The sequence below is a fragment of the Lissotriton helveticus genome, chromosome 6 (genome assembly GCF_964261635.1).
Source record: "Lissotriton helveticus chromosome 6, aLisHel1.1, whole genome shotgun sequence".
Taxonomy (NCBI): Eukaryota; Metazoa; Chordata; class Amphibia; order Caudata; family Salamandridae; genus Lissotriton; species Lissotriton helveticus.
The window spans coordinates 456,929,680-456,954,813 of record NC_136067.1 but is presented as its reverse complement, the minus strand read 5'-3'; the positions used below and the strand labels follow the sequence as shown (position 1 = coordinate 456,954,813).

General features: G+C 40.8%; 1 protein-coding gene across 1 annotated transcript in view; it reads right to left on the bottom strand.

Annotated features, from left to right (window-relative positions):
* The window catches only part of DLGAP2 (DLG associated protein 2), a 1,782,978-nt gene that overhangs the window by 993,832 nt on the left and 764,012 nt on the right, over nucleotides 1-25,134 (bottom strand). The window contains exon 2 of the mRNA XM_078647907.1: nucleotides 19,791-20,860. Within this exon, the coding sequence (XP_078504033.1) occupies nucleotides 19,791-20,789 (999 nt within the window). The 5' untranslated portion in view covers nucleotides 20,790-20,860. The remainder of the gene's footprint in view (nucleotides 1-19,790; nucleotides 20,861-25,134) is intronic.

Genomic DNA, 25,134 nt, shown 5'->3' with positions numbered 1-25,134 from the left:
AGCAGAGTACTCTCACCCAGTCAAGAGATCAGGGCTAGATCCAACACCGTTTTTTAGCTCATTGCACCATCCCAGTTTCAGAACCTGGCTGTATGCAAATTAGTCTGTCCCTGGCCCAGTGCATCATGGGAACAGGGCAGACCAGACTACAAAAGCCAATTCTTACACTGGAAAGGAACCAAGCTTCCGGGGACCGGTTTCTGCCATTTCAGGCGTCTTCGGCCCGGCTTGCTTGAATCCTGATGGTGCAATGAGCAAGGGACTCACATCTGAGTATACCCTTCCACGCTTAGGGTGGACAAAATTATTTACAACAAGGGGTGGTGATGGACAGAGTCTCTGAATTAAGCAGAGTACTCTCACCCAGTCAAGAGATCAGGGCTAGATCCAACACCGTTTTTTAGCTCATTGCACCATCCCAGTTTCAGAACCTGGCTGTATGCAAATTAGTCTGTCCCTGGCCCAGTGCATCATGGGAACAGGGCAGACCAGACTACAAAAGCCAATTCTTACACTGGGAAGGAAACAAGCTTCCGGGGACCGGTTTCTGCCATTTCAGGCGTCTTCGGCCCGGCTTGCTTGAATCCTGATGGTGCAATGAGCAAGGGACTCACATCTGAGTATACCCTTCCACGCTTAGGGTGGACAAAATTATTTACAACAAGGGGTGGTGATGGACAGAGTCTCTGAATTAAGCAGAGTACTCTCACCCAGTCAAGAGATCAGGGCTAGATCCAACACCGATTTTTTAGCTCATTGCACCATCCCAGTTTCAGAACCTGGCTGTATGCAAATTAGTCTGTCCCTGGCCCAGTGCATCATGGGAACAGGGCAGACCAGACTAGACTACAAAAGCCAATTCTTACACTGGGAAGGAAACAAGCTTCCTGGGACCGGTTTCTGCCATTTCAGGCGTCTTCGGCCCGGCTTGCTTGAATCCTGATGGTGCAATGAGCAAGGGACTCACATCTGAGTATACCCTTCCACGCTTAGGGTGGACAAAATTATTTACAACAAGGGGTGGTGATGGACAGAGTCTCTGAATTAAGCAGAGTACTCTCACCCAGTCAAGAGATCAGGGCTAGATCCAACACCGTTTTTTAGCTCATTGCACCATCCCAGTTTCAGAACCTGGCTGTATGCAAATTAGTCTGTCCCTGGCCCAGTGCATCATGGGAACAGGGCAGACCAGACTACAAAAGCCAATTCTTACACTGGGAAGGAAACAAGCTTCCGGGGACCGGTTTCTGCCATTTCAGGCGTCTTCGGCCCGGCTTGCTTGAATCCTGATGGTGCAATGAGCAAGGGACTCACATCTGAGTATACCCTTCCACGCTTAGGGTGGACAAAATTATTTACAACAAGGGGTGGTGATGGACTTAAACCAAGCACTTCAGGTTAAGAATGCCCAGGATCTTCACTAATTTAAAAGGGAATACGAGCAGACCTGAGCTTTTATAGATGAATGATAAGGGAAGCCTGGGGAACAGGGGTCCTTGGATCTCAAAAAAGTCTTTAGCCTCCTGAATTTTATTTTCAGTGAAAGAGGAAGTTGGGACCAGAGCTAGTTTATAATGTCTGAGTTGGAAGGGATGCCTTCAACACAGGCTTAGGTTTGCCACAAGCTCTCTAACTGAGCAGAACGATATTTTCTGAAAATGTTGCACAAGGGAATAGTTTGTTATGAGGTAAATAGGAATTGCTGCAAACATGCGAAGGTTTAACCCTGGGATCTTTTCGCCCATTGTCCTAGAGTCACCCCATGTACTGGGTAGTGAATGGAACATAGAATGCACCCCACACCCATCTCTTCATACCTATTTCTGGACCTGTGGTGGAACTGGAGAGGAATTGACTTTCTGTCTGTCTGTAATCTGCCATGAGACCTGAAAGGCTGGCCTTGCTCCCACTTGTACTCAGGACTAAGAGTGAACTTCAAGGTTTGTTTGCCTTACTTCCTGTGTGGCTTCAGGGACATAAGGTGTAGGAGGTCTTTTTCCTGGAGGGACCTGGACTGAATCTTGCTGGTGAAACCTACCTTAGTGCGTCCTGGCTTCTAAGTGCTGCCCCTGAGTATTCCAGGGAGCCTGAGAAGTGGCTAAACAGAACTACCCCAGAAAGTCTGAAAAGCTGGAACTTTGTTTGTTTGGAAAAGTTTGGCCTCAGCAGTAGGGCTGGGCGTAGTTTGCGAAATAGCGATTCGCTTAGCTACTCAAAGTGCAATTCACACTACGCGAGCTAAGCGTAGCACTACGCAACCTGCATAGTAGTATGTTCGCACCATGCAAGATGCCGTTTTCAATGATTGGACAGTGCGGACAAGCATCCGGCACTGTGCAATCATTGAAAACAGCATCTTGCACAGTGCGAGCTGTAGTTTTATGCCGCTCGAGGAGATTTTTACTCGAGCGGCAGCTTTCTCAACACGAAATGGTAGTTTTTCATCGTGAGCGGTCGCGAGCATAAGCGACCACTCGCAATGAGAAACCAGACCTCCCCGCATTGAGAATCTCGCAGGGAGGTTTATTTTCCACGCTCGCGATGGGCAACTTGATGTTGCTAATCGCGAACGAGGAAAAAGTCTTGCCAGGATGTAATTTTGCTTGCTCGCGTTCGCCAGCTTGACGTTGACGACCACGTGCAATCAGAAAATGACCGCTGCACTACGCTATGCTAAACGTGTTCACACTGTGCTACTGACGGCCGTAAAATTAAAAAAAATTCCGCTCTGAGTTTTTCACAACTTTCCTGATTTGAGAGAACTTTGGTGAATACAGGATGAAAGCTTGCCCCACTAGAGGATTTTGAATTCCAAAACAAAGACTAAGTGGGAAGGTTAAATTAGAAGCCAATATTGGTAATGTAACTCTATAAGATCACGCATCATTTGAACTCTCATTGATTGTCCAAAGATTCGTGTCCCTTCATCTGCAGATTAAATCCCATTATTTTGGAGAACAAAACTCGACTTAATTCAAATGAATCCAAATATCGTAGTATCTCCAAATATACCCTTGGGAAAGTTTAAAATTGCATTGTAACTTTATGGTAGACCTGCCCAGGGTTAGAATCCCTAAATAAAGAAGATCAAAATCTTGAGCAAGGAACTTGAAAGCATTGAACAAGCAATGAAAACGAAGATACACAGGAAAAAGTTAATGAAACAGCAGTCTTGGCACTGGTGTCTGCTTGATGTAATTCTGTATATGACTAACTGGGCAACATAGAAGAAAAAAGCCAGATTTTAAGTTGTTTTCTAAAACATAACAAATTGGCCTGGTCTGGTGAGACGCAGGGGAATTTTGTTCCAAAGTTTGCAGGTAGTGAAAATAAAGCTCCTGCCATCCCAAGATGCTTTGTCAATTTAAAAAGTTTCCACTTTCCTTAAGCTGGTTGATCGAAGAGCTCTCTTAAGTGTATACCATTTGAATTTTCTCTTGAAGTACTCAGGGCCTAGTGTTGTGAAGAGATTTGCGAGCAATGCATAATGCCTTCCTCACTTCCTTATAGGAAGCCAATGTAACTCCGACGGTGCATATGAGGCAGATTTGAACTTAGAAATTCTCATTATGAGACATACGGCTGCAGTTTGTAAGATTTGTAGTTTATTCAAAGTTTGTTTTTGGATGCTTACATAAAGGGCGTTGCAATAATCTAATCTGGAAAGCACCAGCAGAATGACTATCGATTTCTGCAGACCAAATGGAATAAATAGGACAATCTTTCTAAGAGATCTTAATAGAACAAAACAGGAGAAGGATTGCATGTTTTTCTGGTCTGAGAAAGTGAGATTTACATTGAAGATTAATCCTAAATTCCAGATTTAAAGACCGGCATGTGAAAGGGGGCCAGATTTTGGGCCACCAAGATGTGTTCCAAAAGGAAGTCTCTCTTCAAAACAAAAGGACCTCAGCTTTCTCTGAGGTTAGTTTAAGGTAATTTTCTCTCATCCATTCAACTACCTCAGTCATACAGTTGTTGAAGTGTTTAGCAGTGTCATCAACATAAGTTGAAACTGACATCACAATTTGTGTATCGTCTGCATACGAAGTTGTAGAAAAAACAAAGGAGTGAATCAACCTGGCCAAGGCGACAATGTAAACATTTAGGAGGGTGGTATTCAGAGATGACCCTTGTGGAAAGACACAAGCCAGGGAGATAAACTGTGTTCTATCTGAGAGAAATTAGTACAGCAGTTTGAATGGCGACCCTGCAATACCAATGGCATCCTAATTATCTACTAGAACTGTGTGACTCACAGTGTCAAAGTCTACAGATATATCCAACAAGAGCATCGCAGCCTTCCCTCTATTGTTGACAATTGATCTGATCTCTTCAATGGCGACTCAGTGCTATGATTTCTCCAGAACCCATATACTCATCGAATACATCATTTTCATCTAAGAAGATTGACAGTTCAGAGATGAGATGACTTTCCAAGATTTTGGCTGGCATTAGTAAACTTGTGATTGCATTGTTGGGGTCAAGAGAAGGTTTCTTTAATAATGGATACATGGATGCTTGTTTCCAGCCCTTTGTTGGTAAAAGGGACTTCTACCGTAGTTGCTATCTCATAGAGAATTTTAGGTGGACAGGGATCAGAAGGAGCCCCAGACTTAGCGGTTTCAATTAATTTGATCACTTCCTCTTCCTTAAGAAGAGGAATCTCATTGAGCTGACTCTTTCTAGCTTCTAGGGATTTGGTTTTAGACCCGTCAGGAATGATATTTCGACTGACATCAAATTCACAATACACTTCCTCTCCTTTAGTTAGGAAGAATTTTGCCAGTTTATCACATAAGGGTTAACTGGGAGTCATAGACTTAGTAGTGGTGAGATTGGAGAAAGTTTTAACAGTATTAAATAAATATTTAGAATTTTTTTTTGCTAGGGGGATTTTCTCAGTAAAATAGTTTTTCTCTGAAATAATCATATTTTTATATTCTAGGATGAATTGCTTATATTTCTTCTTTCGTCAACACTGTAGTTTGTTTTCCACTTTTTCTCCTTTCTTCTTCATTTTTGTTGTTCAATATTCCTTTCAATAACAAAGCAAAATTGCCCCTCTAAAAAAAAGGTAGTGTTACTTGGAGGGAGGGATGAGGAATCTACTAAACTAACATGTGAAACTAGTAAAGAATGATAAGTTTATACTCTCCATTATCTGTCCAGAATAAATTTTAATTAAAAAACAAGAACTATGTGAAGTATCTCCTATATTATATGTAAAACTATGCAGAATGCACAGAACTGACTGAAAATATGAATTATTTTTTCAAGAACCTGAATTTACCTCAATTAATAGAAAAGAACCAAGATCTAGTACATGGAGAAGTAACATTAAAAGGAATAAAACACATGATTCACTCTATGCAAGGGGGGAGTCACCTGGTCCTGGTTGGTTAACATCTGAATTTCCCAAGCAGTTCAAACATTTGAAACTGGAAATAACCTTGTTGAGTTATATAACCTATACATTACGAGACAAAATATATGCTGAATCCATGCAAAGATGCTATGTTATGCTCTTCCCAAAGCCAAATGAAAAACACCAAGCCAATTGTAACTATAGACCAATTATCTAATACATTTTTGAACATATGTTTTCTGTTTGGGATCACCGGGCAAAGGCTGTTGCTCCCAAACAGGAAAAAATAGAATTGACCCCATATGCTGAGAGAAAACTTCCATGATGTCAATGCCATTTTTTTTTGTTTGAAACAACCTATTGCTTTAGCGAGTGAAGCTGTTGCAGGTTATCAGTCATTCATCTGGAAAATATCTGGGAATTCCAGTTATTGCAGGCATAAAAAATGCACCAGCATAGTTTAATTTCTAAAATAAACACACAAACTTACTATCTTTTTTCTCTTTTTTTGTCAAAGGGGCTACTTTATTTGTTCCCCACTGAGAAATACCTTCTCATACACCACCACAGTTTTTTTGGAGGTAGTTTACTTTTCCCTTTCCACAAGGAAAACATATTTAATCCTGCCCTTGACAAAATAAAGAAATAGCTTGAGAGAATTCCCACATGAGCTGTATTCGTTCTCTGTAGGCTTACTAGAGCTCTATGGGCTGACCTCACTAAATTTGTTAAGTAGTAAACATAAGCATACTGACCTTTATCATTGTATACATTTTTAAAAAATGCATTCACATTTTTCAACAATAGTTTCTGATTATACAGTGTTAAAAGCATATTTGTGAAACCACAAATTATTCCTTAATACAGATATACAGTTTTTCCACATTGTAATACAGCAGATGTTTGTACGATCATAATTAAACAAATTTGAAAACTATGCATATGTTGTGAAACATATACCAATTATAGCATATAGTATGCCCCATATAGCCAACCATACATAACCATTTTAACCTCATACACAACAACACACTATCACACTCTCATCTCATACGTGATCTACCCAGCCCCAATTACATACACCAATGATAATGATGGAGAGAACACTTTAAAGAATATCTGTAATTGTGTTGTGAGTTGGGATTTTAAAACAACGAGGTCAACACACGTTTCGGTGGAATTTCTAATTTGCATCCACCTTCATCAGGACCACCCATTTATATTTTTCCGCGTCAGACGCGCAATATGCGAGACGCGGCCGCACACAGGTACGGCACAACATGTAGACAGGCTCTTGAGTCAAAACAGCCCTATTCAGCAAACAAGGTTGCAGCCTAGGCATATAGTGTCCTGTGTAATATTTATTGACGATATGAATAGAGCTAGCAAGATCAAAGTTCACAACTAGATTGTGTTTTTAAACACATTCTCTATTCATTTGATGAACATGCCAGAGAAATACTTAAACAGAATTATTGCCTCAGGCTGGATGTATTGGCTTCATCTTTGAATCTTTGTGAACCCCTAGAGGGACTTCAAAGCAGGTATCAGGGACTTTGACAATACCCCCTGCCGCTCACCTATAAACATATAAATGGGTGGTCCTGATGAAGGTGGATGCAAATTAGAATTTCCACTGAAATGTGCGTTGACCTGGTTGTTTTGAAATTCCGACCCACAGCACAATTATGGATTTTCTTTGAAGTGGTCTCTTCGTTATCATCGGTGTATGTAATTGTGGTTGGGTAGGTCATGTATGAGATGAGAGTGTGATAGTGTGTTGTTGTGTATGAGGCTAGAATGGTTATGTGTGGTTGGCTATAGGTGGCATACCATATGTTATAACTGGTATATGTTTCATCACATTTGTATCATTTTCAAATTTGTTTTATTATGATAGGATAAACATGGGATGTACTACAATGTGGAAGAACTGTATACCTGTATTAATGAATAATTTGTGGTGTCACAAATATTTTTTTAAATTTGTATGACCCGAAATTCTCATTACAAATATAAATAAGTTTAAAAAGAAATAATATAATAATAAATATCAGTATGCTTATGTTTATGACTTAACAAATGTATTGATGGTTAACCCATAGAGCTCTAGTAAGCCCACAGAGAAGGAATACAGGTCTTGTGGCAGTTCTCTCAAATTTTTCAGTTTTTCCCCCTTGCCCCTTGACCTACAAAGTATATCAGGGTGTATGTCCACATCAAACATAAACATATGTGTTGATATGTTTATGTTTATGTTTATGTTTGAAGTGGACACGAGCGCTCACGCACTTCTGTCAACTTCAAACAACATTCCACGCAGCATGGTATTATTTGAATTGTACCGCGTGGGATGTGTCGATTCAAATTGTGTTAACAAGAGCAGTTTAGGTATGTGGGAGTTACGTGGCATCCTTGAGTTGTACCGGAGACATGCATGTTGTTTAATAAACGGCTCTCCACCGTGCCTGTTCTCCTTTGCTTTTCTTACTGGATTTGTGCACAAGAAGATCTTCATAACACTGGTGACGATCGGGAACTACTCCACACTCTCAATTATTTTGTACAGATTTTATTTTTTTCTTCAAGTTTCAAGATTTTTTCATAAGCACATAGCTTATTGGTGGCTCAATGTCTCAACGAGAGGAATTAACGTGTTGAGTCAAGATCGACACTGTGATTGGCTGTGTGAAATCTTCGGCAAAGCCCTCTTCCGGATATTTAGGAATCTTATTGGCGTGACAGACGTGTGCTTCACTGCCCTACGCACACGTCAGATTAAGCAATCGTGCCTGCTATTGGTTGTTTCCGCTTCAAGTTGATGCTGAGTTAACTCGTTGTGTTCCGACTTTAAGTAATACACGCAGTTGTTAAGCCCGGTTTATTCACGATCGGGTAAGGATTGAAAGCACGATCAAGTGGAATACATCCTTGGCCCTTGTGAGTATTTCAGCAAGTGCGAACAAAACAAAAGGAATTTACAAGGTTAACTGTTATATGCTTTTACCTTTCGTGTGCATTTCTTCTGTGACACACACACATTTAACAACGTGTGTCATAGTATTTGTCGTTTAACTATCTTCAAGTCATCTGTGACACACACACACTGTTAATAAATATTATACTGTTACTATTTATGTTTTAAAAAGGGAGAAGGAACCTTAACAAGCACATTTAGTAATGTCTGGCATTCAAGCCCCCCATCTTTCCTTAGTTTACCTGGTGAGCCACAAATTGAATGGGACATATGGGAAGCAATGTTTCTTGCTTATGTTGATGTCCTAGAAGGAGAAGAATGTGAACCAGAAAGGAAATTGGCTTATTGAAACATTGTCTTGGTGGCATTGCTCTTAAAGAATACAAGAATATACCTCCTTTAACCAATATATCTGATTTAAATGTTTACCAAATTACACCCAAACAATTGTCTATTCGTTATGGAAAGAAGATAAACATGGTCATGGAGAGATTTAAATGTTATGGGCCTTAGCAGTCACTTGTGATTTTGAACACATTAAATATGATCAAGTTTTGAGAGACCAAATTTTGATGTGCACTAATAATAAAAAAAACAACAGAGGTTGTGGACATCTTCAGACATGTCTCTTAATGCAGCTATTGAAATAGCAAAATCCAAAGAACACTCTGAAAAATGTGTTAATGAAATCAGATCCTGCAATAAATCAGATATACATGTTGTCACCAAGGAAAATGACAAACAGAAGGAAGTTGATAAAAAAAAATATTCTAGTAAAAAAAGTGAAGGCTATCAGAAAACAGAAAACAGGAATAGATGACAAAGACCTGACACAAGGTGGAACAATATTTATTGTTTCAGATGTGGTAGCAGCTACCATCTTGGGAACTCAAGATCTTGTCCTGCTTTGGGGAAAGTATGTGCTAGATGTAACAAAAAAGGACATTTTCCCTAGGGTTTGTAGGTTGGCTCCAAGAGGAGTTAATGTTATTTAAGAGCCAGAAGAATCACCTGATTATGATTATGATGTGTGCACTAAAAAAATTCCTTCATGCGATGTAATAATTAATGGTGTTTCTACAAAAGTTTTAGTAGATTCTTGTTCCTGGTATACTATCTTATCTCATGATTTAGTCTGTTCTAATTGGCCTATCGTAGAACTTACACAGCCTGATATTTCAGCAAGTGGCTATACTGGCCATAAACTACAACTTGTTGGGTATTTTATGGCTAATTTAAGTTTTTATGAACGCAATACTAAAGGGAAAGTATATGTTACCAAGGCTGGGCAATCACTATTGGGTTTGCCGCATCAAGAGAAACTAGGCATATAACTTGATCCAAATGCTGGTCCTCCTGTATATTCTGTTAATACAATCACCACCAAACCAAATCTGGCTGAATCTAGTGATTCCTCTTTTGTTCCCAAACTAATAAATGACTTCCCAACATTATTCAGTAACAAACTGGGTGAGTACAAAGGTTTTAAACATCGCATAAAAGTACACGCTAATGCTATACCTGTACGTCATAGAGTAAGGAATGTACCCTTGTCTTATAGGAATACGTTAAAAGTAATGCTGGATGATATGTGTGCTAAGAAAATTATTGAGCCAATAGAATCATCTCCTTGGGTTTCACCAGTTGTGATTTCCATTAAATCTGGAGGTGACCTTCGTTTTGTGCATTGATTTGTGCAGTCTCAATAATGCTATATGTGTGATTCGCATCCACTTCCTAATTTACATGAGATGGTTTCCACCCTGGGTGATGCACAAGTGTTTTCATTTCTGGACCTAGCTAGTGCGTACCATCAAGTGCTGCTCCATGAGGAATCGAAAGATCTGACTGCATTTATAACACCGGAAGGGTTGTACAGATTCAGCAGGATGCCTTTTGGCTTTGCTAGTGCTGCTGCTGTCTTCCAGAGGCTGATGAAGGAAACACTACAAGGTCTCACTGGAGCCATAGCGTTCCAAGATGACATTTTAATATTTGGGAAAGGTGATGAGGAGCATGGCTACAATTTGATGAAGGTTCTTCATGCTCTATCAGATAAAGGTTTAACTCTACGTGCAGAAAAGTGCAAATTTAAGAAAAAAGAAGTAGAGTATTTGGGACACTGCATTATTGGAAATTGAATTAAACCAAAAGTGTCACATTTGGAGAACATTAGTATGGCTCCTATACCTGAGAACAAAGAACAATTGGTTGCATTTCTTGGGTTAGTGGAGTTTTATGCAAAATGTATTCCAACCATAATTGAACCATTCAGGAAACTGCTAAAAAAGAATATTACATTTATTTGGACTGACACCATGACAACAACGTTTTCCACAGTCAAAGAAATGATCACTAAAGCACCTTGTCTTAAACCTTTTGTTATTGGCAAACATTGCATTGTTATGGTAGATGCAAGCAATTGTGGATTAGGTATTGTATTAATTCAAGAAGAGTGGGGTAAAGAATGAATTGTGGCATATGCTTCAAGGACATTGAGAGAAACTGAACGCTACTATTCTGTAATTGAAAGGGAGCTATTAGCATGTGTGTGGGATGCTGAACACTTTAGGCCATTTTTATGGGGGACCAAGTTTACCATCAAATCTGACCATAAACCTTTGGTCCACATATTATCACCTGGTGGTGGACGCACACTGTCATCTAGGTTGGCTAGACTATCATCAGGTATACAAAAGTTTAGGTATTCTCTAGAGTATGTTCCTGGTAAAAGTAATGTTCACGCAGACTGTATGTCAAGGCTACCCCTTCCTTGTAGAGATTCAGTTTGTGTTGATAAGGATGAATGTGAAGTAGCTCATGTTGTGAGTGATGTTAATTTGGGGCCAGATGTAGGTAGGGCAATACCGGTCGGAAACGGCCGAAAATACCGATTTTCGGCCGTTTCCGACCGGTATTTGGACATTGACATGTAGGGGTGTTTAAAACATACATATTTGGTAATTTTACAGAATCGGTAAATTTACCGAATTTGTGAATTTTACCGATTCGGTAATTTTACTGAGCGGTAAAATTACCGAATATGTATTTTCAAATGTAGGTAGCACTGTTAACAGTGCTACAGGGCTTTTAGGATTCGGTATTTACCACGTAATACTATTGCATGGTAAATAACGAATCCCTGTGTACATGCACATCTGTGCATGTACACCTGTGCCATGTGGCACACAAGGCATGTCTGTGTGTCACATGGCACACAAGCCTGAAACAGGGGTGCAACAGGGTGTCAAAGTGACACCCTGTTCCCCATGTCAATTCGGTAATTTTACCGATTCGGTAATTACCGAATCGGTATTTGCTATTGATTCCTATGGGCTTCAAGGCCCATAGGAATCAATGGCAAATACCGATTCGGTATTCACCGAATCGGTAAATACCGAATCCTACCGATTCGGTAAAAATGACAGATTTTTTACCTACATCTTATTTACCGATTCATAAATACCGAATCGGTAAAATTCGGTATTTATAAATCAGTAAATAGGATTTACCTACATCTAGCCCTTGGTGTCTGATGACAATTCTATTGTTCATGAGCAATTGTGGAATGATGAAATGGAGAAAGATCAAGAACTTAAAGAAGTGAGGAAGTTTATACTAAATGGTTGGCCAGAAGAGAAACAACTTACCTACACTACCGGGTTAGAGGGGAGGAGGGCGCAACGCCATTGGATACCTTATAAAATCAGAAGCTATTCACTCGCACAGCGGACGCGCGCTGAGCTAGAACAGTTCTCTGCACCTCCTGGTACTTTTAAAAATGATGTACTGAATTATTGAGCACTGCTGCATTTTAGAATTTGTGTTAAAAAAAAGGAAATCCCTCACTTACCCGCACTCCTGCACCCGCTGACACCCGGCTCCCCGCACCTACCCGGTCCACCATGGGATTTTCCCGATTGATATGGAGGGAGGAGCGGAATTCCAGAACACTACCGGGTTAGAGGGGAGGAGGGTACAATGCCATTGGAGACCTTATAAAATCAGAAGCTATTCACTCGTGCAGCGGACGCGCGCTGAGCTAGAACAGTTCTCTGCACCTCCTGGTACTTCTAAAAATTATGTACTGAATTATCGAGCACTGCTGCATTTTAGAATTTGTTTTTAAAAAAGGAAATCCCTCACTTACCCGCACTCCTGAACCCGCTGACACCCGGCTCCCCGCACCTCCCCGTCCACCACGGGATTTTCCCGATTGATGTGGAGGGAGGAGCGGAATTCCAGAACACTACCGGTTAGAGGGGAGGAGTGCGCAATGCCATTGGATGATTACACTGGTAACGCCTTATAATACCAGATGCTATTCACCACACGCAGTGGACGGCCGCAGCGTGCGCGCCAGTGGCGCGCCAAAGGCAAGCCCTTCTGCGCCCGTCCGTGGCCGGCCGGGGCCGGGGGCCACAACCCCTGCCCGTTTACCTCCCCACCCCAAAACCTACAGTCCGAACTCCTTACACAATTTGAGAGGGAAAACTCCTGCCTCATACCGTCTTCATGGAACCCAGCGGCCCAACATACCACCTGCCTACATTGTGGTTTTCAATTCCTTCTTACCCCCCACCAATAAAGGTGCAGCACAGTATGTACCTCTTAAACTGTAGGTCTCTCCCCAAACACTCTTTGGAAATCTCCATGTTACTGAAAGAGCTAAACCCCGACGCTCTGTTTTTGACAGAGACGTGGCTGCATATAGAATCAGCACCTGACCTCATTCGGGCCCTCCCCCAAGGCTACCAAATACTACGTGCCGACCGCAAAAACAGTAGGGGGAGGCCTAGCAGTCATCCATAAAGAATGTTACGGGTGTCGTAGCACCCCCACCTCCATACCAGACTGTGAAAGCCTCCCTTTCACTATAGACTTCTCCCCCACTTGCACCTTTTCGGGAGTGCTTTTATACCGCCCACCCAGCTCCCCGGGGCAATCTTCTAACACCCTCCCACCCATCATTGCCAGCTTGGCATACAGTTCATCCAACTTTACCCTTTCAGGGGATCTCAATATTCCTTTTGATGACTCCACAGACCGATCGCCTCAGAACTGACCACCAGCCTTTCAGCTCTTCAGTTCAAACAGTTAGTGCCCAAACCGACCCACATCAAAAGTCATGTCCTCGACCCCATCTTTAGCACCAGCTCAGATCTTCGAGTTGGGAACCCCTCTCCCCTTCCTTGGACGGACCACTCCCTTATCCATCTATCCTGGTTCACTCAAGATTGACACCCCCCCAGCTCTTAGGAACTCGTAGAAGCCGTAACTGGTTGAAACCTCCTCAGGCTAAATGGTTGGTAGACCTCGAAACTTCCAAACCACCCAGCATCCTTGACCCCACACTGGCCAACGAGAACTATAACAAATGGATCTCTCACTCACTTGACTCTGTGCTCCCAATCAAATCAACTGAACCCAAACGCAGCAATGCGACCGCCCCCTGGTACTCCTCGGAATTACGGGAATTGAAACGTACCTGTAAAAAGATTGAACGGAAATGGCGTCTTGACTACTCTCCTTCCAGGAAAATGGAATACAGAGCAGCGATTAAAATCTACAAGGACAGAATTAAATGCGCACAATCGTCCTTCTTCGAGGAAAAAATAACCGAGGCAGCCTCAAAACCTAAGGGAATATACTGTATAGCAAAAACTCTTCTTCAACTCCCAGAAAAACATCGAGACGCCTCAAACGCCCAAACCTGTTGTAACAACCTAGCAGATTTTTTTCTCCACAAAATCGAAACAATCTATACTTTTTTTCCCCATCCTGAGACCCCGCTCCAGACACGTTCTGACCCAGAGCCTCGGCCCCTAGCCACACTTGACCATTTCCCTCCTTTAGATCCCACCAATCTTGAATCTATCATGCACCAGGTAAAATCTGGCTCTCCTAACGACCCTGCACCACCAGGCACCTTACTCCCAGTTACTAGCCATATTTTACCCACCATCTTGGAACTCCTCAATGCCTCTTTATCCACCGGCATCATCCCACTCCCATGGAAACGAGCCATGGTCAGAGCCCTTCTTAAAAAACCTAATTTGGACCAAAACAACCCCACCAACTATCGACCCATCTCTCTGCTGCCCTGGCTAAGTAAAACTTTGGAGAAGCATGCTAACAGGGTGTTAACAGAGTTCCTGGAAACTAACAATCTTTTGGACTCCACTCAGACGGGGTTCCACCCCCTCCACAGGACAGAAAACGCCTTGGTCGCAGTGACGGAGGAGGCCAGGAGGATCCTAGACCAGGGAGGCTCTGCAGCCATCATCCTACTCGACCTAAGTGCCGCCTTCGATACTGCGAGCCACAACATCCTACTACACCGACTTAGCAGCAAGGGAATTTCAGGGATGGCAATCACCTGGCTTAGGTCTTTCCTCTCCAACCGCTCCTTCCAGGTCTTCGAGGGCGACTACACCTCCCCCAGTAAGCCCCTTGGTTGTGGTGTGCCGCAGGGCTCCTCCCTGAGCTCAACACTATTTAATCTATATATGAGCCCCCTAGCCGAGATCGTCCGCCATTTTGGGGTGAAAATTGTCACTTATGCGGATGACGCTCAGCTAGTGGTGGCTCTCAACCCCCCGCAAGCTGCACCCAATTGTCTGAGGAATTGCCTCGAAGCAGTCGCCGAGTGGATGACTTCTTCCTGTCTCAAAATGAACGGCGACAAAAAGGAGCTTATGCTCCTTGGCAGCCCCATTAACACCACCATCAACCCACTTTGGCCTCAGTGCCTGGGACCTGCACCCGCGCCTAAAGATACGATCAAAAGCCTGGGCATCTGGATAGATAAATCCCTTAATTTCAACTGTCACGCAGCCAACCTGTCAGCCACTTGCTTTGGCCTACTAAGAATCTTGCGCAAAATCCTTCCCCTGTTACCTTTTCATGCAAGACAGATAATGATCCAAGGGCTGATCCTATCTCGTCTGGACTTCGGGAAAGCCCTATTCCTTGGTGCACCCCAGAAGACCCTAAACAAGCTACAGATCATTCAAAACTGTGCAGCCAGAACTCTTCTCCAGATCCCCCACCGACTACCGGCCAAACTCAGACTGAACTATCCACTGGCTCCTTGTGAGGAAAAGGGTCGAATTTAAAGCATTGCACATCGCTCACCGAGCCTTCTAGGGAACAGGCGCTATCATTAACCAATCTCTGATAACCGCCTATCATCCAAACAGACAGCTCAGATCCAGATCCTCTTTTCTAGCCGTGAATTCTAGGTTCAAGAGAGCCAGGTGTGGAGGCCGCTCGTTTTCCTACATCGCGGCCAGGCTCTGGAACTCCCTCCCCCTCCGACTTAGATCAGGGCCTAAACTACTCACCTTCCATAAACTCTTAAAAACCTTGCTTTTTAACAAACCAGAATAGTTTTGAACTGTTCTCGTTATATGCGTGATGTCTGCAGAGCTAGGACGCCTAAGGGTAGCTACCGCGCTTTATAAATGGTCTTTTCATTTAATTTAATTTCATTTCATTTCATTATAGGGAGTTTGGCTAGTTACCATAAGATTTGAGGTGAATTAGCTATTGAGAATGATACCATCTTAAGGGGAGATAAATGTATTCCACCTTTTGGTCTTAGGAAGATATTTGTTGATTTGGCTCATGAAGGGCATTTTGGTATTTCTATCACTAGAGTACGGTGAAAGGATAATTTTTGGTGGCCAGGAATAGACTCATTTGTTGAGCATACAGTGGGATTTTGTAAATTGTGTGATAATAGTGACAAGTCTGCCAAACCTTTATCAACTATTCCACAACCAGTTGACTTACCTGCTGCACCTTGGAACAAGCTTGGTATTGATATAATTGGTCCGTTCAGTATCTTAACACATCAACACTCTTTTGGTATGGTGCTTATGGTTTACTATTCTAAGTGGCCGGAAATTAAAATGGATAGAGAAGTTACTTCTGATGTCATTATACAATGTTTAGACAGTGTATTTTGTACTGAAGGCATTCCACTAGAGATAGTCACAGATAATGGACCACAATTTGTTAGCAAGAACATGGAAGATTATCTAAAGAGATGTGGTATAATTCACAAAAAGATTGCAGTTTTCCATCCAGAGGTCAATGGTCAAACTGAGAGATTTAATAGAGTTGTCAAGGAAGCTATTCAGTTAGCTGTTAAAGGAGGGTTGTGATGGGACAAAGCATTACAATCCATGTTACTTTCTTATAGAACTACTCCCAATGCAGTTACTTTATTGACACCTTTTGAATTGTTGAGATGTTGTAAACCTAGTACAAAATGAGTTCCTTGGTGGTTAAGGAACAAGAATAAATTTCAAGCAGAATCAGCTGAAATAGATTTCAGAGAAATTCGTCGTAAGGTAAAACGCTTATGAAATGATAATGAAAGATAATTTATTAAAAAATAAGAATGTAAGGGAATGTATAATTCAGGTAGGAGATCTAGTAGGACTGAAGAAAGGTTGTTTTGTACGTAAAGGATTATCTAATTGGTCTGATCCTTTGGTAGTGGTTGAAGTGTTCAAAAATACAGTGGGCGTGGAAGATGGAGGTGTCTGGAATCTAAATAGGGTCTCAATCTACAAAGGCAGGAAGGAATTTTGTGATGAAAAGTATTCTTTAAATGTATTTTTAGATGTTAATATAGACAATGTAAGTAACTCAAATACTGACCTATCTATGTGTGGACAAAATAATTGTGCTCCAAGAGAATTACTGATCTAAGCAATTCTGCTCCAGACTGTGTTACCAGAAGCTCAAGAATTCGTAGGTTACCTGTCAAATTAAAATATTTTGTTCTTTCTTAAATAAACAAAAAAAATTAAAGGGGGGAGGTGTGTTATGTGTTGATATGTTTATGTTTGAAGTGGACACAAGCGCTCACGCACTCGTGTCGACTTCAAACAACATTCCACGCGGCACGGTATTATTAGAATTGCACCCTGTGGGATGTGTAGATTCAAATTGTGTTAGCAAGAGCAGTTTAGGTATGTGGGAGTTACGTGGCATTCTTGAGTTGTACCGGAGACATGCATGTTGTTTAATAAACGGCTCTCCACTGTACCTGTTCTCCTTCGCTTTTCTTTCTGGATTTGTGCACAAGAAGATCTTCATAACGCAGGGGGTATATCTTTCTACATCGTGGTCTTGACAGAAGTAAACCTCCAACATTTTCAAAGGTGGAAAAGGATTACAGACAAGGTTGTGAATACCCACAACCAACCAAGTTTGTGAGGGCCCTTAAAAGTCCACACCCCTCCCACCCTCAAATTATGCTTGAAAATGTACACACAAGAAAAACTTTGTGTGAGCAAATTCTTTTTGGAGCGCAAAATCAACTTTTAAAAATCATAATAAACACTATTAGGGCATGTAAGTCACACATAAACACACAAAAAAAGTTTGAGAAGTGGGTCCTGTTTACTTATTTACGTAAAAAGGAGCCTTCGAAATCAGTTTTGCCATTAACAAGGTGCTGTCAAATGTGTTGTTATAAATACACTCTCATTAGTTACAGCTGACAATGTTATCTATAACAGTTTTATCTTTAACAAGTTTATTGGTGATTTAATATGATATGTGTTGTTATAAGTTATTCAATTAATAATGGAATTGGTTCAAGTCATGTAATCATATGTGATATGTTAATTTGAAGTTTGAGTTTTATTTGCAGACATCCTTAACCTTCAATGTAATTGTCTTTTTGGATTTTTGTGCGCACATATTACAATATCAGCCCTAAATACCATTGAGCAATGTTGTGGATTATTCAGAACTGTCACATCACTCTGCTCTCAAACACCTATTTCCTTTTTTCATTATTTTGACTGCAGCACCAACTGTTACAAAAATAGCTGTGAGATCAGTGATCAACTGAAGTTCTAACTTCATGTAGTTCATGCTTTCCACAAGTAGCTTGGAGATCTCCACCAACCTACAATGCATGTGTTCACATCATTTTTAGGCTTAAACAGAGGAGAAATATTTCAGGCATTAGTTCAAATGATTTCTAGTGCAAATAGTGCCTTTTGCCTAAGACATAAAAACCTATCCTGTAACTCCAAATACTCAGCCTAGCAGACATATAATATCAGCATCTCCAAACCTCCTTTTGGTACAAAATATTTTAATTTATATTAAAAGAAGTTATGGGTTTCCATTTTGGTTGCAAAAGCTAAAAACTCTGCACAGGTTTCATTTGTCACTAATTCAACCACTTCAAATTCCCAATTGCCATACATAATTACAACGCTGTTTTCAAATAACATTCTAGCCTGCAACCTCCTCTCTCCATCGGCACATTTCTTGCCACTAACATGAACCCTTATAGGTGGGTCATTCCATAAAGGTACACATTAACAAATATATGTATTCATCCCTCCATACAATACAGGAGACCAGAATAGAAAATGAAGTACTCAATAGAACATTGGACACCTTAAAGGAGCGCATTATTATGCAACTAAGATGATTTTATTGAGCGTACAGGATGATGAGAATACACGCTTTTTCCATAGAGCTTCACTATCACCCCCTCTTGTACTAACACAAAATTAAGTTGTTTTAAAGTTTAGCTGTCAGTCTTTTCTCTGATGAGGGAAGTTGTAAGTGTATGACTAGGAATGGACACAAAATCTTTTTGTGAAATCTCACAAAAAAATTACAAATGTACTTAACCATTAGCTCGAGTGACAATTGAATGCAAGCGCTTATCAACAGACAGATAAGGTACCAGTGGCAAACTGGTTCATAAACATAATTTCTTTCGGCTATAGCTCTAGTGTGCCTACAAGACATTATCTGCTCAAATCAATCTTTGTCAGTAGCACACCTGTAAAATTACAAAAGATTTCGTGAAGTTCATTTAATGTGAAATCCTCAAATTTTACAAGATTTTGCCTGCACATAAAAAATATTTTCTACTTACATGGACCTCAACTTGTTTTCCTTTCGCTACCTCATTTGAAGTCTTTACTTGGACTTGCATAGTCACTTATTAAAAAATCATAATTATCCCTGAATCCAATACAATCTAATAACTAGCAGCCTGGACTTTCTCTGGAACTCTCTCTTTTTTCAGTGCAATGTCATTCTAGTGCATGTTATTCTAGAGCTGTCCTGTGAAAAGACGTTTTATCGTATTAGCACACATTTTTCACATTTTTATTTAATATAGTTGTGCTCCATGAACAGTATCCTCAATGTGATCCTCAATGTGAAAATAATGAGAACTATTGAAAACACAGTGTCATAACCATGTACAAATCAATTCACAAAGACTCCATTCAAATCACTGATATTGATTAAAAAAATGTAAATGTCATCTTTGCTAGTATCCGAAACAATATGCTGCTAAGTGCACTGGACAGTGGATGGCTCAAGTTATAGATTGGACGAGGGATGTAGAATGGTTAATAAAATTCAATGTTAACAAATAACTCTAACCTGAAGGTAATGGCATGGCCGCAAGGAAGATTTGATTTCCTGATGAACCAAAGGCTTATCCAGATTTAAAGATGACTTGCGATAGGCTTCTTTTGCCTGGCTTACTGTCAGCGTAGACCAGGAGCTCCTTTTCATATATTTGCCCTCCGGAGTCATGGACAGCCCTTCACAAGCTGAACATTTTACATCATTGTTACTTTTGGAGGTTTTCAGAGAAAGATCTCCGAAATGCCCTTGAAGAGGTTCAGGATAGCAGTGGGAAATATGGTCCACATGATGCCTATTCATCACGCTAGGTGTTCGATAAGTGCTATCACTGTCCAAATTGTCATCAGAGCTCCACCAGCCAGTCATCCCAGTTTTATGTTTGTTATCTGGTTTGCGCTCTTTACTTTTACTCCTTTTACTGTGTTTATGATGGCCATGATGGTGATCATCTCCCCGACTGTCTCCTTTTGTTCCATTGACATTGCTTTTGGATGACCCTTCCAAAGAGTGAGATTTGGTAAAAAGTTTTTGGACAGAATGAACGAGATGACGTATTCTTCCCGGGCTTTCAGTGCGCTGTTCTGTTGCTGTAGATGTCCTCTGATATTGTAAAGTATGAAAACCATCCTGATGAAGGGGAAGCTGTTTCTCAAACTGATCTAAAAGGTTTGCAGGAATTCGATTAATTTTACTGCTAGTGTGTGATACTGCACAGTCATCTCTAGTATCGAAATGCGTGTTATAGTGCATTCTGGGAAAAGTGCTACTTGACATGTGATCGCTCATCATCATGGGCATTATCATGCATTCCGAATGAATGGAGCTCCTTGGTGAGCACCGGTGATGGTCCATTTGGCAGCTCTCCGTAGGGCTGAGCAGATACGATTGCCTAGGTTCCTGCCCATGGTGCATGTGATCATGTGTATGCTCACAATCCTCAGAAGGTCCTAAGCCACAAGTATGACCGGGACATAGCTGTGTTTGATTGCGACTACCAGATAATCCTTTCATGTTCTTTAGGGCAGGAGAGTATCTTTCTTCATTGAAGTGCTGGGAAGGTGACCATGAGTGTTCTTGTTGATCTGTTAATTGGAAGAAAAAAACACATAAGTGACCGCTGACTGTTATCATGATAATATTATATGGATTATATAACTGCAAAAAAATGTCAAATATCAGCTTTCTCACTCAAATGTCTTTTTCATATGCATTATTTCCTACTCTAATGGCAAGTATATCATATCCCACGACTGTTAGAGCAGAATTGAAAAATCTGCAGTTTGATCCTTATTAAAAAAATAAACGAATGCATCCCTTTATGCTTCCTGCTACTGGAGTACATTTCTGGCACTTGTATTTCAATGGGAAATTCAAAAGTAAATATGAGAGGTTGCAACTAAATTTCTAGACTAATAAATTAATCTCTTTCAAAAGCATTTTCACATGCATAAATATAGCTGGGGCCGTATTACAATAAGTGCCCTGGCGGCTCAATGGGCATTTGAGCCTGCTTTGCGCGCCCCAGGGAACTTTGGTGTTATAGAAGGGGGCACAGGCATTTGTGCGTCCCCTTCAGTAATACTGAAAGAGCTGGCGCACTTAATGCACCAGTGCTATCTTCAGGGGGTTCCCTCATTTGCATAGGGATGTGTCCTATGAAAATGAGGGGATTCCTTTGCCTCTGTGCCCGCGCCATCGCGACCAGACGTCGGTGTAGAGGCAAAGAAGCTCTCAGGGGGCGCACCCACAGTGCACCACCTTCTAGGTGACGCCCTGTGAGTGAGCCCCCTTAGAGCAGCCCTCTGGAGAAGAGAAAGGGGTTCCTATGGCCCCCAGACATCCCCTTTAAAAGCAAAGAGGGGTGCGGCCTGTACTTTAAAAACATGGAGCAGCTGCCAGCAGCCTCTCCGTGTTTTCACATGAATTCACTGTCCTGGGGGCAGCACGAGTTCACAGCTGTCCGGGGAGAAGAGCATACATTATAATAGGGCGCATTGTCATTGTTTTGCGCCGGGCGCACCTTTTAAAAGGTGCAACCGACGCAAACAGAGACAATGCGTAATACGGCCCCTTGTGTACATTCCTACAGACAGAAAGCATGTAGCCCAAGTAGCTTGTGCTTTTATTTTATTTTGCCCATCCCTTACACCTGTACCAATTTTGTGTGTGTTCACCTCATTATGGATTTTCTGCTCATGACGAGTACATATCCAACTGTATACAAGATGATACACAGCAACACCTCCACTCTGAAATGTCCACAGCTATCTCCTTGAGCACATTTACTGACATAAAACATTATACTATATTGCCGTAATTTACATAGCCAATGGTCGTCATCAATACTTCACGGACCCTTTGGACTTAGCAGATTTTCTAGAAGGGCCACACACTCAGGACATGGATTCTTCTCAGTCCTCCTCCAACAAGAGGAAATCATAATATATACAAGGCTTTATTTATCGTTGTTTACGAGTTTGGTGGTCTCTTGGTATCTTGATGTGTAACTGCACTAAATACCTTACTGAATATTTCTACTTACACTATGTGAGTATAGTTGGGACATTTTTTTCCCTTGGTAGTAACATGGCTCATGCTTTAGTTTGTTTAAATAAAGTAATCCGCTATGATGTATACAATATTTCCTTGAAATATTTACATTGCTAGTTTAAGTAAATCTCCCTTCGACAGTTGGACGCTCATGCTGTCTCACCTCCTATACTCAAGGTTTGCAGGGAAGGGTGTGGAGGAAGGGTGGTGTGGGGCGGTTGGGAGGAATTCCCTGAATATGTGGAATGTAACAAGGTGTGCTGTGTTTTGTCATTTGGGTATTCCCTTCTGTTTCTTCTTATTATTATTATTGAGTTTTTTTCTCCTTTTTTCTGTCTTCTGTCTTTTCTCTATTATTAGTCGGGCTGTATCACGGTCCTTTTAGACAAGAGTGCCTATGTGCTATTTCATACATAATTATGGTTGGCGATTATAGTTTCTTTTTTGCCACGACAGGTTATAGTTAATCAGTGCTTGTGTTTTATGAAAATGATTCAGGGTTTACTGTGGAGGTCAACACCTCTTCTATAACGCATGTGTTTAGTACACCTTGTTATCAATCGTATATGTGATGGCACAATCTAGGCACAATCATGGTCATGCAATATAGCATAAGATCGCAATATACTATCATTAAATGTTAAAGGGCTTAATCACCCAATTAAATGTCAAAAAAACATTTGTTTATTTAGCTAAAACCAAAGGGGACACCATTTAACTACAAGAAACAAAATTATCTAAAGAAGATGCTACTTTTATTAAGCAAAATTGGATTTCACAAATTGCTTGCTCACCGGTGGATCATAAAAGGAAGGGGGTGATTACCATGATAGCTAAAAAAAACGGATGTTTTGATAGAATCACAAACTCATGACCGTGATGGTAGACATCTAAGGAAAGGAGAAGACCTCATACATGTGGTGAATATTTATGGCCCCAACACAGATGATCCAGTCTTTTGGGAGGGTATATCGAAAACTATAGAGGATCTTACTCAGGAGGATCTTATCATAGTTGGTGGAGATTTTAATATCCTGTTAGATTCGATAATCGACAGACAATACAATTTCAAATACCACCCCACCAGATTGCATGCCATAGTTCACACTATATGTTCTAAATTTAATCTCATAGATGCCTGCCGCCTTCAACACCCAGATTCCAGAGATTATACTTTTTACTCCGCCCCACATAATTCATATACTAGTATTGATCACATTCTTATTTTAGGCTCATTCACACATTTAATTGAACACTCAGATATATCTTCTAGGTTGGTGTCGGATCATTTGTGCATTAGTGTTAAACTGGGGGCAGTCATAATGAACCTTCGCCAAAAAGCTGGCCGCTTCAATAGTGATGTCTTATCAGACCCTGAGGACAAAAAGAAAATTGAAGAGGCTATTATAGATTATTAAGCATAATGATACTGCTGAAACTAACCTTAAATCCCTGAAGGCCACCATTAGGGGAATAACTATTGAAATTAAAACAAAAATAAATAACATATTTAAACATATTAATGCCAAACTAAATAAATTAAAGCTCAAAATTAAAACCCTGCACTCTTCCCATGCCATTTATTTAAAAGTTAAATCAATCCTCACATCACTAATGCAAAAGAAATATGAATATAATAAAATTTGGAGCGAACAGGCTGGAGTATGGGTAAAAAATGTAAAGCCCTTAATCTTTGCTAAGCCAATAAGACGGGCAAATTACTTGCTTCATATCTTTAGCACAAACAGAACCAGAACGTTATTTCGTCCATCAAGGATGTCAGTGATCATATACACACAAAACAGAAAAATATTCTAAGCACCTTTAAATCCTTTTATGGGGAGTTATATAAAAAGGGTCAGGAACTTAACTTAGAGAATTGTTCCCAATACTTGTATAGACTTAGATTGCCCCAATTGACTGAAACAGATAACTAGCGCTAGGAAAACCATCCAGTGCAGCAGAGGTTAAGAATTCGGAAAAAACCTTGAAAGATAATAAAGCCCCGGGTCCAGCCATTTTTTATAAAATCTTTTCAGACCAACTACAACCGACCATGCTGAGAGTTGTTAATAATATAGCTAGTGAAGCACGTACAACAGAGTCCATGACAGAAGCCAACATAGTTGACATACCTAAAGAAGGGAAAGATCATCTACTCCCAAAGAACTATATACCAATATCCTTCATCAATGTTGATAGTAAGATCTATGCAAGAATCTTAGCTACAAGACTTAACACTGTTCTGCCACATTTAATAAGTAACTCTTAGTTGGTTTCCTTAAAAGTTGCATGTCTAACGATAACCCTCAATTGCTATGTCATGTTTTAGAAAATGCTGCGTGTAAACCAGATCCGGCTATTGTCATTACATTGGATGCTGAAAAGGACTTTGATAGGGTCTCTTGGGCATTTTTAAAACAATGTATGCATGTGATTAATTTGGGAGAGTCATATATAAAAATGGTAATGTCCCTTTATTTAGCGCCATCGGCCTGTATTGCGAATACTGGTTCTCCTTCGGAGTCTTTTACTCTTCAACAAGGCACTAGACAGGGTTGCCCCTTGTCTCCATCTTTGTTTTTGCTGGCGCTGGAACAAATTTTTCAGGATATTAAGTTGAATTCGGATACAAAAGGGGTAGGTTTTGGAGATATGTTATGTTATGTTAAAAATGCTCTTTTATAGCGCACGGCTACTCCTAGGAGTGTCCCGGAGCTTTGACAAAGATCCCTCAATGTAAGAGAAACATAACACTGCGAAAATAGAGAAAAGCAGGAGAACAGTTACTGTGTAAACAGCCAGG